The sequence below is a fragment of the Oncorhynchus kisutch genome, linkage group LG7, assembly GCF_002021735.2.
Source record: "Oncorhynchus kisutch isolate 150728-3 linkage group LG7, Okis_V2, whole genome shotgun sequence".
In the NCBI taxonomy this organism is placed as follows: Eukaryota; Metazoa; Chordata; class Actinopteri; order Salmoniformes; family Salmonidae; genus Oncorhynchus; species Oncorhynchus kisutch.
Window position 1 is genome coordinate 37,228,576 of NC_034180.2, and position 15,947 is coordinate 37,244,522.

The window sequence follows — 15,947 nt, forward strand, 5'->3', positions numbered from 1 at the left end:
TCTAGGTGATTCATCTCTGTCCTGGTTGGGTAGGCAGTGTCATGCTTCATCATGTCATATTTCGGCTACACTTCCGTAGCTGTGTCACAGACACTGGCTGTGTAAATGCACAATGCCATTTGTTCAATTAAATATGCATAACACATTCATTAAAGAGTTTTTTATTTATTTAAATACAGCAAAGAATTTAACTTCCTTAGATTTATGATAAACCTTTCTAACAGCGTCATTTCAGAAGTGCAACCTTTTACAATAAATATTTACATTCACAAATGAGACACACCAAAACCAAGAATTAAACAGACGAAAACATTAAAATTCTATTCCAACTGCTGGAATGATGGACTTTACTGCCCTAATATGGTAGGTTTGCAAATCCCAAGTGGTTTTCAAGTAAGGATAGTCGGAAGATTTGGAAGATGACAACAAACATGACAACACAATGGCGAAATCCTGTGACTCCCTGTCCCATAATATAAATCAATTTGTTGATTCTCATCAATAGATCTGTTTTCTATTCCACTCTGCAAACATCAAGGTCTGTTTTAGATACCTACTGCAATATACTGGCATTACTCATCCCTTAGCCACAGTTCCAACAGCTGGCTGAACATGAAGATTGACAAATAAGGACAAGGCACCAGGTGTATGGAGGACATGAGAAGAATGAGAAGGCACCACTTGAGCAAGGCTTTCCAACTATTTGGATGTTTTCATTTATAAGAAAGGTACTTGACTTATATCAAATAACGGAACACACACAGTTCTTACAACCGCTTTTACCTACAGCTAAATAAAAGTATTTTACACCTAAGTGGCACAGGTGTGTGTGTGCCTTGCCTTGGTAATGCCTTCTGGCTATGTCTGTAGGTATCATTTGTGACATCCCTCTTATAGGCCTTCGTAGAGCCAGGTTCAGAGTTTGCAGGTTGCCTGGGCCACTTTAGAGCTAGTCTTTCTGTTCAGGGAACGACAGATGAACGCTCCAGCATCCATCAGCTTGGGCAGGTCCACTCCCTTAGACAGAGGGAGAAGGAGGACAACAGAGTCACACACTGAAACAGGGAACTTTACATGTGTACTGACCAGTTTAAAAAGGGAACTGGGACTCCTCCAGGTCAAACGTGTTGTGTTAAAAGTAAACACTGAAGACAATTCATTTTTCAATACACAGGAAGTAGAACATTTTCTCGTAACAGATTGCCAGACTATTGGACTGAGGGGGGAAGTGAAAGAGGGAGACTGATAAAGAAAGAGTGGGAAGAGGTGAATTCTCACCGTCTGAATGCCGAGTCCATGCAGCATGTACACCACATCCTCTGTGGCCACATTCCCAGAAGCCCCTTGTGCATATGGACACCCGCCCAGGCCAGCCACAGATGAGTCCACAACGCTGATGCCCATCTGCAAAAACAAACAACATCTTCATGCCAAAAGTATTGCAGTACTTTTTATACACCAAATCAGAGGAGTCCTCTATATTGCACTCAGTTTCAGGTCTTACTGTGCAGTACCTGCAGGGCGATGAGGATGTTGGCCAGAGCCTGACCATAGGTGTCATGGCAGTGGACTGCCAAGGCGTCAACAGGCACCTCCCTGCTCACTGCCTCCAGCAACTCAGCCATGCCGCCCGGTGTACCCACACCTATGGTGTCGCCCAGAGAGATCTCATAGCAACCCATGGAATACAGACGCTTGGCTACCTGCATTAGAGAAAGCAACAGGTGAAATCTTCAAGCAGGTTTAAACCTCTACGACACTGTTAATAACATCTATTTGGAGTATAATTACATTTATATGGGAAGATGAAGAGACAGTTCTCAGTGCCAAGTAATAGAATGCTGGGCTTGGTCTGAGTCAGAGGAACTCACCTGAGCCACTTTGTCTGGTGACACCTGGCCCTCATATGGGCATCCCAGCACACATGACACATACCTGAGGGAACAGAGCAAGGAGGTGAGACTGATGCCCTGGAGTCAAACAACATGACGTCTTAGAGAACTGTAAACAACCCTACAGCATTTGACAGACTTTCCCATTGAAAATCACGACCGCTCCCATTTTCTTCCTCTGCCTCTCCCTATGTCTGTCTGTCAATCTTACCCTCTGACTCGCACACCGGCCTCTTTGGCTGCTTTGGTGACCTCCTCAAAGCGCTGCAGGCTCTCATCCACAGAGCAGTTGATGTTCTTCTTACTAAACAGCTCAGAAGCAGCGCCAAATATGGCCACCTCTGCTGCTCCTGCCTTCACCTGAGAAAATAACCAGCAACATACTTGCTCAATACCTACAGTCTAAAAATACCACAGTGCTTACAATGGTTTCATAATTAGCTTTGATGGAATTATTACGTTACTGAGTTACATGAGTTACTCAAACATCTCTGTGTTTCTGTTATGTGTCTATTTGATGTTGAGGTGACACAGTAAGCACAGTAAACAGGTGCATGGAGCCAATCAGAGGTATGTACAGCTGCCTGGAAGCCCTTGAGGTTGGGGGTCAGTACGGGATAGGACACACCAGGCCGTCTGTTGATCCCCTTCATCACCTCTACCTGGTCGGCCATCTGTCAATCAGGAGGGACAGGACACATCACAAATGATGCAATTGCAACTATTTTCATAGTTGAATGAATACAGTATCCATAATACACATCTGTAAAGCAAACTATGGTCGTCACATGGACACCGATATTCAGTGATGATCTGGAATATACAATGTGAAAGGACATGTTGTTGAGTAAACAAAACACTCTAGTAAGCTCACCTGTGGGACCCATTCTGGAGAGACAAAGCTTGTGGCTTCAATGACAGGAAGGCCTGCCTCTGAGAGCATGTCAATCAGGTGAATCTTAACTTCAGTAGGGACAAGAGTCTAACAGGGACAGTAGGAGAGAGACATGAGTTATGACAATAACATCTGCAACAGGTGACTTTTGACACAGTTCCCCAGAACTGTAAAAATACTTCCTGGTTCCTCATGAGTTTGAGCGACGCCCACCCAGCCACACCTGCTCTATTCAATGCACCACAAAAAAATATGTAATTCACCGGTGGACTCAGCAAAAAAAAGCATAAAATCCTAATAATGTGGAATACTACTACACCTTTTCATTCTGAAGACCATCTCTGGGTCCAACCTCCACTATCTTTACCCTCTGTGGGAGAGCCTTCCCTGCAGATGCACCAACCTGAACCTGTCAACAACAGAGGTAAGTGTGAGACAGTACACGTACACGTAGCTAACTACAAGTAAACACACATACACGCACCACATTATGGCTATGACATTGCTCGTTATACCAAAATAGAGTATTTCACACACATTTTAACCAACAGTTAGCTAGTACTGTAGTAATCTTAGCTAGCTAAATTAGGGTAATAACAGGCACTTGTGTTTATCAAATAAAAAAATTATTTAAAAAAACAAGCCACTGCACTGGAGAGACGTTGAAGAAAGAAAACACACGGACTTACTGATTTCGCCACTGCTGCTGAACAACTGAAGGATAAACATTGATGACCCATTCTAGAACCAAAGGTGCTTCTGTTGACAAATCTCATGACAGCCGCCATGTTCGTCCAGCCTTAGCAGTGACGTAAATTTCTTCTTTGGGATTGGGTTGGCAGATAGCATCCAACTTTAACGTGCATACACCGCCACCTACTGTACTGAAGTGTGAGGCCAGCCCCGGCCTACCTACGTTAAATTATCTTCATTATTCCTGTTCTTAGGAAAAAAATGCGCCACCAACTAACCCTACACCTATATACCACTATTTCCTAAACATTCTAATCACCACCCCATTACGTCTTCTGCAGTAATGTCTCATACACCCAGGTTATTCTCTGCAGTTAACTCACTACCCCATTCCACTACTTTGACCCTATCTACTCCTGCACCATGCCAATGGCCTGGGAGGACGGGACACCACCACTCAACACACCCTGTAACTCTTCTGAAGTCAAATCTCGTATACTCTCAGGATTCCTCACCTTTTGACCCATCCTACTGTACTTTCTTCACTGCATCAGCATACAACAATTTCTTCTGCTGGTACTCTACTCCACAAAAAAAGTAGTACATTACTGCCACCTACTGACCAGCCCAGATATAGCCTACATTTGCACCAGGTGTAAAGTTGACTTGAAACACCTCAAATTGTTTTGAAAAGGATATTGGAAAGCGAAGTTACATCATGAACGGGAGTGACTGTAGTGTCTTTAACTTTAATGTTTTATTCTATCTCGTAACCTTTATTTTGACTTTGGTTCAAATGGTTTACAACATTATAAAACATTTGTGAGCCGCAATATGAGAACAGCCGCAATATGGCCCTAGACTCCACCATAGATAATCAAACTCAAATTGAAAGACATTTCCTGATGAATCAATAAAACAAAGTCAACTTGGAATTCTTATAAAAATATAAATTTTATGTGTGTAAAATAAGTATAAAAGATAATAAATAAACATGAATGATACATCAACAATAATCATGGTCAAAATAATGTGTAGTAATTCATTTGTAAATAAAAACAAACAATTAATAGTAAACAATTAAGAGTAAAACATTCTCTACACAAAAACGTGCAAACACTGTCCACTGTAGTTGACTTAACATGAAAGGCATTGGCAAACATATATAAACACCACTGACTTCCCTTTGACGTCCCTTAAAATCCTCACTAACATCAAAAGGTGTGAGGAGTATTTGGCTGGAAATAATATTGTTAATATTAATGTTAATATTCTTGATGCAAAGAAAGATGAAAGCTGACAAACAAAATGGTAACATTGTACATTGAATATCAAACACTTTTTCTTTTCATATTAAACTGAAAATACAAGCTTGAAAACATCTTGTTCAGAATAAAAGCAGTCTATTATATTACAAATTCTAATATTTACAGTTATAAACAATTATTATTCAACATAACTTTCTCCAATGAATAGTCATTAAAAATGTGGATGCTTATTTATATATAATCACTGACAATAAACGTTGAGAAATATAGCAGACACTCATACACAAAAGTGCCCAAGCAAGCAAGCACACAAGCACACACGCACACACACACACACACTTTCACTGAAGCTCCTCATCGCTGTCTTCCACTTCCTGGATGATAAGGTCAGCTCCTGAGTCTTCTGCCAGGTCGTCATCATCGGTTACCAGCCAACTCCTCTGTGTGTCTCCATCCTCCTCCTCCCCGTCCACCCCCAGCAACAGGGCAGGCTCCTCGCTAGCCCCCTCCAGGCCATCGATAGGCAGATCCTCACAGCCCGTCTCCTGGATGCACTCAGTACACATTCGGTAGCGCCGCAAGCCCTCACACACTACCCGCCCACTTTGCTCTGTCACCTGACGCTTACACTTCCTGCACACCAGCTTCCTGGCCTGATGGATCTGTAGAGCATCAATCAGGGAAACAAATTGAGAAATTATACAGGAAAAACACTAATAGAATGTCTACACCTGTAAATCTGCCCACCATGTTTTAGCCCTAGATGACTCACCGTCTCAAAGTGGCTGCGAAGGTGCTCCAGGCGGGTGAAGCGTTTGTTGCAGGCCTGGCAGGGATACGGCCGCTCGCCCGTGTGACAGCGCAGGTGCCTCTTCAGGTCTGCCTTCCTCTTGACCGTGTGAGTGCAGAACGGGCACTTGAAGCGCATGGAGGGGTTAGGGTCTAAAGTGAGATTAGGGGGACATTAATTAGAACCTGTTTTAACCCTAAGAACCTAATAATTAGTAAGGGTCAATAATAATATCACCGCACTCACCTTTGTTAAAGAGTCCCACAACACCCACAATGGTAGGTAGAGTGGCATACAGTTCGTCTGCCTTCTGTGCCGTTTGTGACCGGGCCTCTTGTATGGCCAGGGCCTCATCTGTTGAGGAGCGCATGCAGTAGTGTTTCCTCTTGCCAGCCCCTTTCCGTCTGCGCTCCGCACGAGGCCGGGCAAACTGGGGCTCCTCTGCATCCGGCAGCACCTCCACCTCAGGGCTGTGCTGCTGGCTGGGCTGAGGGGAGCTGAGATCCTGCTTCAGGACTGCAGCATCCAGGTCCAACTCCTTCACCAGGTACCTGGAGGACTGGGGCCTGGAGCTGTCGTGGGTCCAGAGGGCAGAGGGAGGGCTGGTGGAGGTGGCTGCTTGGTGGTCTATGGCGTTGTCCTCCCTACCCGCCTGAGGATAGCTGTTCTCAGACAAGCTGAGGTAGCGGACATCATCCTCTTTGGCACTGATCTCCAGGGAGGACTTGATGAAGTCCTTGCAGTAGCTGATGACGTTGTTCATCTGCAGGTAGCTGGCAGCGGACATCACCTCGATCACATTGTGGCTGGAGAGGTCCAGCTGTCCAGAGTAGATGAAGTCCAGGATGACGGTGAACGTGTCAGGGCTAAAGACCTCGAAGGAGGTGCTGACCGGCTCAGCGTTGTCATCGGCCCCATGGGAAAGCAGCATACGGAAGTAGCCGCTGCTGCCGAAAAGGACATTGCGGTGGGCCTTGAAAAGCTGGCCCTCCACCAGAACGTTGCAGTCACAGAACAGCTCCTGACGCCTCTGATTATCCAACTGCTTCAGCAGATAGCTCTGGTGATCGGCTGTGATGTCCGTATGGTACCACCGCTGGGCCTGTCTGCAACACACAACAGACATATGTGACAGGTGAATATAATGTCACACAAAAATTATAATAAAGAGGAAAATGATTGAGACTGATCACATGATCTGGATTGTAAAATCATTCAACATACAAATATGAATTCACACCACCAGGATAAACTGAAATAAAAGTGAATTCAATTAATTATTTATGAAAACAATTATACACCCCAAAATGTGCAACTCTCATCCTCTTGTGTAACCATCACTGACTGCCTTTTGTTTTCTAGGTGGAGCCAATCCAACTCAATGATTTATATACACACTAGATGACTAGTGGGGCGCTGTGTTGAAGCCACTGTGCCTCTATCTTGGCACTCCCCCACTTTGTAAAAAAAAAAGCTATCGTAATTACTTTATTAATGTCTACATTAATTTTTGCAACATTAATTTTAATCCATACTTTTAAACTATATTATGTGAGCTAAACATACAAATAAAATAACTGTAAATGATGTTTTTTTTTTTAAATTCCTTTAAGGATTATATTTTTTAGATTACTAATGTTACTGTCCCCACCACAGCAAAAAAAAAGATGGACAAAAGTACATGTATTTAAGTCTTTGAAACATTTAATTGAAATACTGCAGTATTCCATTCATTCCTATGGAGGACTAGGCCTACTAGGGAGTGCCAATATGGCCGACTCGTGGCTTCAAAGCCTCTCAATGGCCAATACATAAATATACAATCCAGGGTTTATATACGCCATTGATCCAACTCTTCAGAGTCAGCCTACTAGTCCCCAACCTGCTCCGTGAGTGGTTGCCTCAGCCGTCAATCAAGCGCTTTATTATCTGAGGGGCTACACCCGACTCACTGACACCATCGGGTAACGAAACCCTGCAATCATCCCTCAGGAGAATATAAACCCTCACCAGAAAACTCTTCACAAATAGAAAATGACAGTAATGAGACATTATGAATGTGTGCTGCTCTCATACACAGTGGGTATATTTGCTTTGTGGATTTATTGTAGGTTTTGGTTGTTTAAAACCATGTCAAAATGTTCTCGTTTAGCCATGTATTTATCCCTAATTACTTATATCTAATTAGCTGATAACGTTTTTTTTTAAATCAGCATTTCAAAATAAATATATGGAATACACGAAGAGCTGCATGCAGCACTGCGCCCACTTAACGCCCGGTTGGAGTGGATACCCTAGAAATCAAAACAACGAACTAATTCCCTCCAATATATATAAATCAATATACCATTTAATTCAAAAGCATCTACGCATCCATATCTTAAAATTACTGTGAACAATAATAGGCTACTACAGCGCATCGAAATAAAATCGGGTAGCTTCAGTGCCTGTGCGCGAGCGCAGGAGAGACGCCCACTTACAGCTCCCGCACAATGGAATTACAGTAAAATAGAGATATTATGGTAGACTTCAATCGATCATGCACAAACAAATACGAATCATAGTTATATCCCAGGTGTCAACGGACCGCATCACCTTCACACCCGATTTTGGTTCCATTGATCACCCCTTTCATGCCCAAACTCCAGAGCTCAGTAGGCTATGAGCAGCGAAGAGAATTTCCGTGCTGCGGAACCTAGTGCATTTTCCTCAGGCGAGCGATGTCCGCAGGACCCGCTTACGCCCTATAGGCTAGACTGCTTACCCGCGCTCTCTGCTTCTGCCAATGCTCTACCCACGACAAAGGTATCGATACTCACAGGTGATTTGGTTCGCCCGTTGCCCGATATGCCAAATTCGCCCCCATCTCTGTCACCATTGCCATTTTATTTTATTTTTAGTTGGCAATTTTACTCCTTCTTTTACTGGTTCGGGGTACACATTCGCTCCACTTCCTGCTCAGCCCTAAAGACCGAAACCCGTTTATAGACCGAGAAAAAACAGCAGTGCTGACGTGGGTGTTTAACTGAGCGCCCGAGGGCGAAGGAGCCACTTAAAGTACAAGTGCCCCTTTTAGAGACTATACTCGCCTTTTTTGGCCTTGAAATGGGAAAGTATTGAAATAGTAACATTCCCAAAATACCTGATCCTCCTAATTTTTGTTTAAAACACAATTTGAACAGATTATTTGTTTCAAAAACATAGCCTATCCCATAGCCGCAGGAAGTATGGTGCTGAAGGTGCTGCAGCGGCCCCTGATAAATCAAAATTTAAAACAAATAATCAATAAAAATAACAAATAAATATTGTTCAACAAAATTTGTGAACTTGGCCTTTATTACTCCTGTATTTATACTCCTTTTATTACCGGGAGGCAGGGTAGCCTAGTGGTTAGAGCATTGGACTAGTAGCCGGAAGGTTGCAAGTTCAAATCCCCGAGCTGACAAGGTACAAATCTGTTGTCCTGCCAGACAGTTAACCCACTGTTCCTAGGCTGTCATTGAAAATAAGAATTTGTTCTTAACTGACTTGCCTAGTTAAATAAATACAAGTATTAGCAAGAAATACTCTCCACCAACACATAAACTCTTACCAGGGTCACCAATGAAATCAAAACACAATTTCTTTATTTCCCCATTTTATGGCTATAGAGTCAACTATTAAATAATTACAGAACATGTCTATGACAATATGTATAAATGACAAGACAAACAGATAACAGGTATTTTTGATCTAAGCATTAGAGAATAGTCTTAGTGAAAGTAGCTATAAGGAATCAACAACATAATATTAAATCATTATGAAATATAAATCATTCATTTTGTCTTGAGGTCTCTTCATGTGTGAATGTGATATTTTTTTTTGCTTTGGCCCAGTAATTTAGGAGGAAGTGAAGAAGGTACTCAATGAGATTAACATCTCACGAAGACGGGCCGTTACTGGTGAATCCGGTTGGGTTTTTGGACTGCCAGCGCCACAGGTCCTTACCTTGGAAGACATTACCAGAGGCATGACATTATTACATTTTAGTCATTTAGCAGAAGATAATTTATCTTATCCAGAGTAACTTACAGGAGCAATTATGGTTACGTGCCTTGCTCAAGGACACATTGACAGTTTTTCACCTAATTGGCTCGGAGATTAGAACCAGCAACTTTTCAGTTACTGGCCCAACGCTCTAAACAGCTAGGCATCCTGCCGCCCCATATTATTATTATACATTATACATTATGCTCTATAGAATCAGGATTGTGCTGAGGACTGGGGCTGTCGTGGTGTGATGACAAATGATGTATAAACTCAGAGTAACAGTTACAGCAAGTGGTAGGTAGTTCAAAAAAGGTTTACTTACACATTCTCTCCAGGTTGAAGTCAGCTTTCCAACCCAGCTCTTTCTCAGCCAGACGGGGGTCAGCATAGCAGGACGCTACATCTCCTCCTCGTCGGGGGGCAATCAGGTACATGATCTGTGGCAAAGACAATCATAACAGTACAACCACCCCCACGTGAAATAGTTTGGTCTGAAATTAGCGGTCAGACAGGTATCACTTGAAGTAGCTGCTTTCTACACATGAAGACCTAAAAAGGATTCCATTTCCTGTAATTAAGAAGTAATACATATAAAATACAGGAATACTGATGGATGAAGGTTCTGAAGTTTTTAAAAGAGGGTCAAGTCACTCACCTCTATCCCTGAGGCCTTCTCCATAGCCTTTACCATCTGGAGCACAGAGTAACCCGTTCCTGTTCCTAAGTTATACACCTAGAGGGAGATGAGGGGAAAATGTAATGTTTCTATAAGACAATGGATGAGACAAGAGCAATTGTGAATGAATGAGGAAAGACAGGACACATGAAACATATAACAGTGGGGTCAGGTAAGCCAGCCTGTATACTGTACTTTGCATCCACAATTGTCCTTCAGTTTTTTGAGAGCAGCTATGTGTCCTTTGGCCAAATCCACAACATGGATGTAATCTCGCACCCCTAAAGAGAAGAAGGATTATTCACAATTTGATGCATTTCTGTAAAATAAATATGATTTGACATTTACCATCAGACAAGGTTATGACTGATTGATTGAAAACAGCATTGAATATCAATCAACCCTCTTTTTTCTTTAAGCATAAAGTCAGTCATCATTACCTGTTCCATCAATAGTGTCGTAGTCATTCCCAAACACATTGAGGTGTTTTCTTCTACCAATGGCAACCTAGGTTAGAGAAGAGAGAGCCACAGCACCTAAAGTTAAGTCAATTTCAAAGATTTTACCGAGTTACAGTTCATAAGGAAATCAGTCAATTTAATTCAATTCATTAGCCCCTAATCTATGGATTTCACATGACTGAGAATACAGATATGCATCTGTTGGTCACCGATACCTTAAAAGAAAATGGGCCTCACAATAGGCCTAAGGATCTCGTCATGGTATTTCTGTGCATTCAAATTGCCATTGATAAAATGCAATTGTGTTTGTTGTCTGTAGCTTATGCCTGCCCATACCATAACCCCCCTGATACCATGGGGGCACTCTGTTCACAACCTTGGCGTCAGCAAACCACTCGCAAAACACCACGCCATACACGTGGTCTGCGGTTGCGAGGCCGGTTGGATGTGCTGCCAAATTCTCTAAAACGAGGTTGTAGGTGGCATATGGGAGAGAAATTAACATTAAATCATCTGGCAACAGCTCTTCCTGAAGTCTCAAAAGTTGAGATATCTGTGGCATTGCGTACACGTGTAATGATCATGCTGTTTAATCAGCTTCTTGATATGCCACACCTGTCAGGTGGATTGATTATCTTGGCAAAGGAGAAATGCTCATTAACAGGGATGTAAACAAATTTGTGCACAACATTTGAGAGAAATAAGCTTTTTGTGCGTATGGAACATTTCTGGGTTATTTTATTTCAGCTCATGAAACATGGGACCAACACTTTACATGTTGCGTTTATATTTTTTGTTCAGAGTACAAAACTACATCCCGGTGAAAATAACAGAAATTAGAAAAGCAATAGTTCAAAGTGGGATACCACATCATTCATGGTGGATAAACATTATTTGTGGTTACCTGGGCGACATAGGGTAGCAGGTTGTTGGGGATGCCCTGAGGGTCTTCTCCGATGAGCCCAGAGGAGTGAGCCCCAATGGGGTTGAAATACCGCAGCAGCACCGAGTTCCAGTCCTGGGAATACATTAAGTAGTATGGGCATTATTATCATTATACACGTTGTTATACAAACTGTTATTCAGGACATCATGTCATGCATGGGATGTATGTGACAGATGGTCAGGGTGTGTGTTGAAGAATAGAGAGCCTGGGGTAGGTACAGTACCTTCTCTGCCTTACACTGGTCCATAATCATCTCCTCTATGAAGTACTTGGTCTTGCCATAGGGGTTGGTGCACCCCCCAACAGGGTGCTGTTCATCTATGGGAAGCCGCTGGGGGTCTCCATACACCGTGGCTGAGCTGCTGAAGACCAGATTGTGCACGCCATGAGTCTGCATCACCTGGGAGACATGCAGATGCACACACGACACACACACACGGACAGCAGCCGTTGAGACAGCAATCTAAAGCACACACGCTTAAGCATACAGACTAACATCCCGAGGTTGGTTGAGATTATTGCAAGCATCGTGTAAACATTAGTAGCTGGTCATAAATAAAAGACAATCAATACACACCGGCACCCATGCACTTAGGTAGCAGTTCTCGGAAAGCAGCCATTACAGAATAGGTCACTTCAAATGATGCAAGGCAAGCTGAGATTGGGGTGTTCTAACTTACCTCAAGCAAGTTCATGGTTGCAGTGAGGTTAACCTGATAGTACCTCAATGGCTGCTCAACTGACTCACCCACCGCTTTCAGACCAGCAAAATGCATTACAGCACTGAATGAATGCTGTTAAGACATTAAGACAGAGACAAACAAGTAAACACTTAATAAAGACAAAAGGTGAGTGATGTCTTGAGCAAAACTAATAATAGGGCCAGGAGCTGTCCCGGAACACATGACCTGAAGAGTAAAACTCTGGTGCCTAGTTAAAGCAAATGCATTGGAACACTGTTCAGCAGGGATGAGTGTAGTTTCTAACCTGTTTGAAAAGCTTCTCCAAGCCTGGGCGGTCCAGCAGGTCCAGCTCATGGAACTCAATGCTGGTGTCCAGGATCTTCTCTATCCTCCGCAGGCTCTCAGGGACATCTCCTTCTCCTCCATAAAACATCAGGATGTGGAACAATGATCAACACACATGCATGTGCACACACACAAACACACACACACACACACACACACACACACACACACACACACCTTTACTGTAACTGTTCTCACCCAAAACAAACAGTAACTGTCAAACAGATAACGTGCGTTACATCACTATCACTCTCAAAGTTACGCCGGGCAAACTAAGGACACTTACCTCGGACAGCATTGCTGAAGTTATCTATGACCACGGGGCAGAATCCTGCCTCAATCAGTTCCACCACACAGTGGCTGCCGATGTAGCCTCCTCCCCCAGTCACCAGGACCTTCTGTGCCATCCTGAATGCCTGCCTTACAAAGACAGAACACATCACACAACAGCAACACACATGACAACAACATTAGTGGACACAGCAACATACTAGAGACGTGTTCAGATCGACCTTATTGAAATCCTAAAGATCAATGTCTGACTAGAGCTTTGCAGGAAAAACAAATGCGGAGGAGCATGTTTTATGATGAACAACTCATGGTGTGATTATAGGAATGCACTAACCCTTAAGAGAGTTTATGTTCCCTGCTCATCTTGTGTAATTTCTCCCAGTGTACATACGTATAGATTGCATTTGATTACTGCTACAGTGCTATTTGGCTTGTTAAATCAGATTTGCCCCACCATTCTTAATTTCTTGTATTTTTTCCCATACATTTGAATTGTTTGACATTTTACTGCATTGTTAGGAGCTACACAGAACAAAAATATAAACCCAACGTAAAGTGTTGGTATTACAGACAGAGGAGTATTTCTGTCTGTAACAAAGCCCTTTCATGGAAAAAACTCATGATTGGCTGGGCCTGGCTCCCAAGTGCTGGGCCTATGCCCTCCTATGTTCCTATGGCGGAACCCCTGCCCAGTCGTGTGAAATCCCTAGATTAGGGTCTAATGAATTTATTTAAATTTAATTTATTTCACTGTAACTCAGTCAAATCTTTGACATTTTTGCATGTTGCGTTTATATTTTTGTTTGTGATGTAACACAAACTGTGTACACAACCAATAAACTTTGATTTCATCTGATTTTCATTAGACTGTAATAGTATTTCAGGAACAGCCCAGGTTACCTTTTGTCTAAGAGAGCAACCCATAAAACCTGGAGGGCTTGTCAAGCTAGAATTTTTTTAAGAGGTATGCGGTTTGGCTATTCAATTTCAGTCCCCCACCCCACCCAGTCCCACGTCACCATTCAGTGCACCTGTTCGACCAGGATATAGAGTATGAAAAGATAACATTGGTGCAGTAAAGAGAGGCTGTGTTCGAGAGGATAAAAACCATAATGTATCATGGGTAAATTGTGACTGACTGACCGATCTACAAACCTATTTATATTTATAACTTTACATCATAAATAACTACTCATTATTATTTGTAGATCCGTCAGTCAGTCACAATTTACCCATGAGACGTTACGGTTTTGATCCTCTTGAACATTGCCAGTGTCCCTAATATCAGATTACACTGTAGATGCATTGAACATGATCTGGAATATGACTGATTCCTGGCCTTTTTTTGTGCATTTCCTGACATCAAGGAGACACATCAGCATAATCAGTCAGTTATAAAATGTCATTGGACTGCTATGTTATGCTTGACTCTCTCAATCCTGTCTGTAATAAGTCATCTGCCACTAAAGTCTTAAATCCATTATACAGTTTATAGCGGCAGTAAACAAGTAAACATTCATTCAACTCTTCTGATTTTAGTTATTGCTAAACTGTCATCACTGGATAAATCCTAACGCTGTCATTCACCCAGAAAATCATTCATGAATGAAAATACTTACTTGTACGTCCTTTACACCAAATTAATTGTATTCCCGGGAAGGAAGACGTCCGAAGAATATAGGAGTGTGTAAAGGACTGCTTTGACAGAATTAAGCTATCACCTGAAACAAGGGACGTCTCTCCCTGTCCTGTTTTGACATATTTCTTGCTTCCTGTTCAGAGAGAGACGTGGAGCTGTGTTAAGTCAGAACAATCAGATACTACATCCGGTAGCGTATAGCTGTTTTTTTTTTCTCAAAATAAAAGCCATGTTTACTGGATTTAATCATATTCACTTTTTTGTTCCTCCTCATGACTATTTAAACATATATTCCTACAGTAGAGCTTTCTCTTCGTGGAGACTTAAGATGTTATAATTGTATTATCAGAAATTATAATATTTGACTTACAGAAATACGGTCTATTTTCTATTTATCAGAGAGGACTTTTATTTTTGTAAAGTCACCCCGTTCAGTTAGAAAATCTACGGACCACTTGCGCTAACTTCCTGGCACTGATACGTGAATGGCGTCAAACAAGGAAGCCTCACATGCTCCGACGTCAGAAATCACTCGATGGAAACCACGCCTTTGACTATTAGACAGTACAGTGACTGTGGTGGCAGAGAGCTTGGGGCACTATTGGCCAGAGGCCAGATGTACCTATCTATGCCCACATTTAAGGCATGGAAACTTCAGAAAAAAGTCTAACAATTCAACCCTTCCTCTCTCTCGCTCCCTCTCTCTCAATTCAATTTCAATTTTGGCATTGCCAAAGCAAGTGAAGTAAAGAATAAACAAAAGTGAAATAAACAATACAAAATGAACTGTAAACATCACACTCATAAAGTTCCAAAAGAATAAAGACATTTGAAATGTCATAATATGTCGATACACAGTGTTGTAACAATGTGCAAATACTTAAAGTACAAAATGGAAAATAAATAAAAATAAAAATATGGGTTGTTCGTCACTTGTTGCCGTTTTCTTGTGGCAAAAGCTCACAAATCTTGCTGCTGTGATTGCACACTGTGGTATTTCGCCCAATAGATATGGGAGTTTATCCACAAGGTAAGAAGGGCCTTCGATGCCATCAAAAGGAACATCAAATTTGACATACCAATTAAGATCTGGCTAGGAATACTTGAATCAGTTGTAGAACCCATGGTCTTTATGGTTGTGAGGTCTGGGGTCCGCTCACCAAACAAGAATGAACTAAATGGGACAAACACCAAATTGAAACTCTGCATGCAGAATTCTGCAAAAATATCCTCAGTGTACAACGTAGAACATGCAGAGCAGATTAAGGCCGATACCCGCTAATTATAAAAATCCATCGAAGAACACACACACACACACACACACACACACACACACACA

The 15,947-nt window shown here is 42.2% G+C and overlaps 3 protein-coding genes across 4 annotated transcripts; all 3 read right to left on the reverse strand.

The window, feature by feature from the left end:
• Nucleotides 1-318: 318 nt before the first annotated feature.
• On the reverse strand, nt 319-3,612 carry LOC109894591 (hydroxymethylglutaryl-CoA lyase, mitochondrial-like). Its single transcript, XM_020488193.2, has 9 exons — nt 3,477-3,612; nt 3,107-3,196; nt 2,767-2,874; nt 2,471-2,566; nt 2,104-2,252; nt 1,872-1,935; nt 1,515-1,703; nt 1,279-1,404; nt 319-1,017 (listed from the first exon to the last, which is right to left on the reverse strand). The coding sequence occupies exons 1-9, from the start codon at nt 3,573-3,575 to the stop codon at nt 916-918; spliced, it is 1,023 nt and encodes a 340-aa protein (XP_020343782.1). The 5' UTR covers nt 3,576-3,612; the 3' UTR covers nt 319-915.
• Nucleotides 3,613-4,415: 803 nt separating this feature from the next.
• Nucleotides 4,416-9,015, reverse strand: zbtb8a (zinc finger and BTB domain containing 8A). The gene is made up of 4 exons (XM_020487169.2): nt 8,358-9,015; nt 5,785-6,644; nt 5,521-5,690; nt 4,416-5,410 (listed from the first exon to the last, which is right to left on the reverse strand). The coding sequence occupies exons 1-4, from the start codon at nt 8,420-8,422 to the stop codon at nt 5,090-5,092; spliced, it is 1,416 nt and encodes a 471-aa protein (XP_020342758.1). The 5' UTR covers nt 8,423-9,015; the 3' UTR covers nt 4,416-5,089.
• A 127-nt stretch (nt 9,016-9,142) lies between these two features.
• gale (UDP-galactose-4-epimerase) lies at nt 9,143-14,767 on the reverse strand. 2 transcript variants are annotated; one of them, XM_020488194.2, is made up of 11 exons: nt 14,589-14,767; nt 12,965-13,098; nt 12,638-12,753; nt 12,331-12,444; nt 11,874-12,050; nt 11,609-11,722; nt 10,684-10,750; nt 10,439-10,524; nt 10,223-10,300; nt 9,890-10,004; nt 9,143-9,525 (listed from the first exon to the last, which is right to left on the reverse strand). In XM_020488194.2, the coding sequence occupies exons 2-11, from the start codon at nt 13,083-13,085 to the stop codon at nt 9,458-9,460; spliced, it is 1,056 nt and encodes a 351-aa protein (XP_020343783.1). In that variant the 5' UTR covers nt 13,086-13,098; nt 14,589-14,767; the 3' UTR covers nt 9,143-9,457. The 2 variants fall into 2 exon arrangements, with proteins under 2 accessions (XP_020343783.1, XP_020343784.1); XM_020488195.2 differs by having other exon boundaries at nt 12,965-13,094; nt 14,589-14,757.
• Between the last annotated feature and the right edge of the window lie 1,180 nt (nt 14,768-15,947).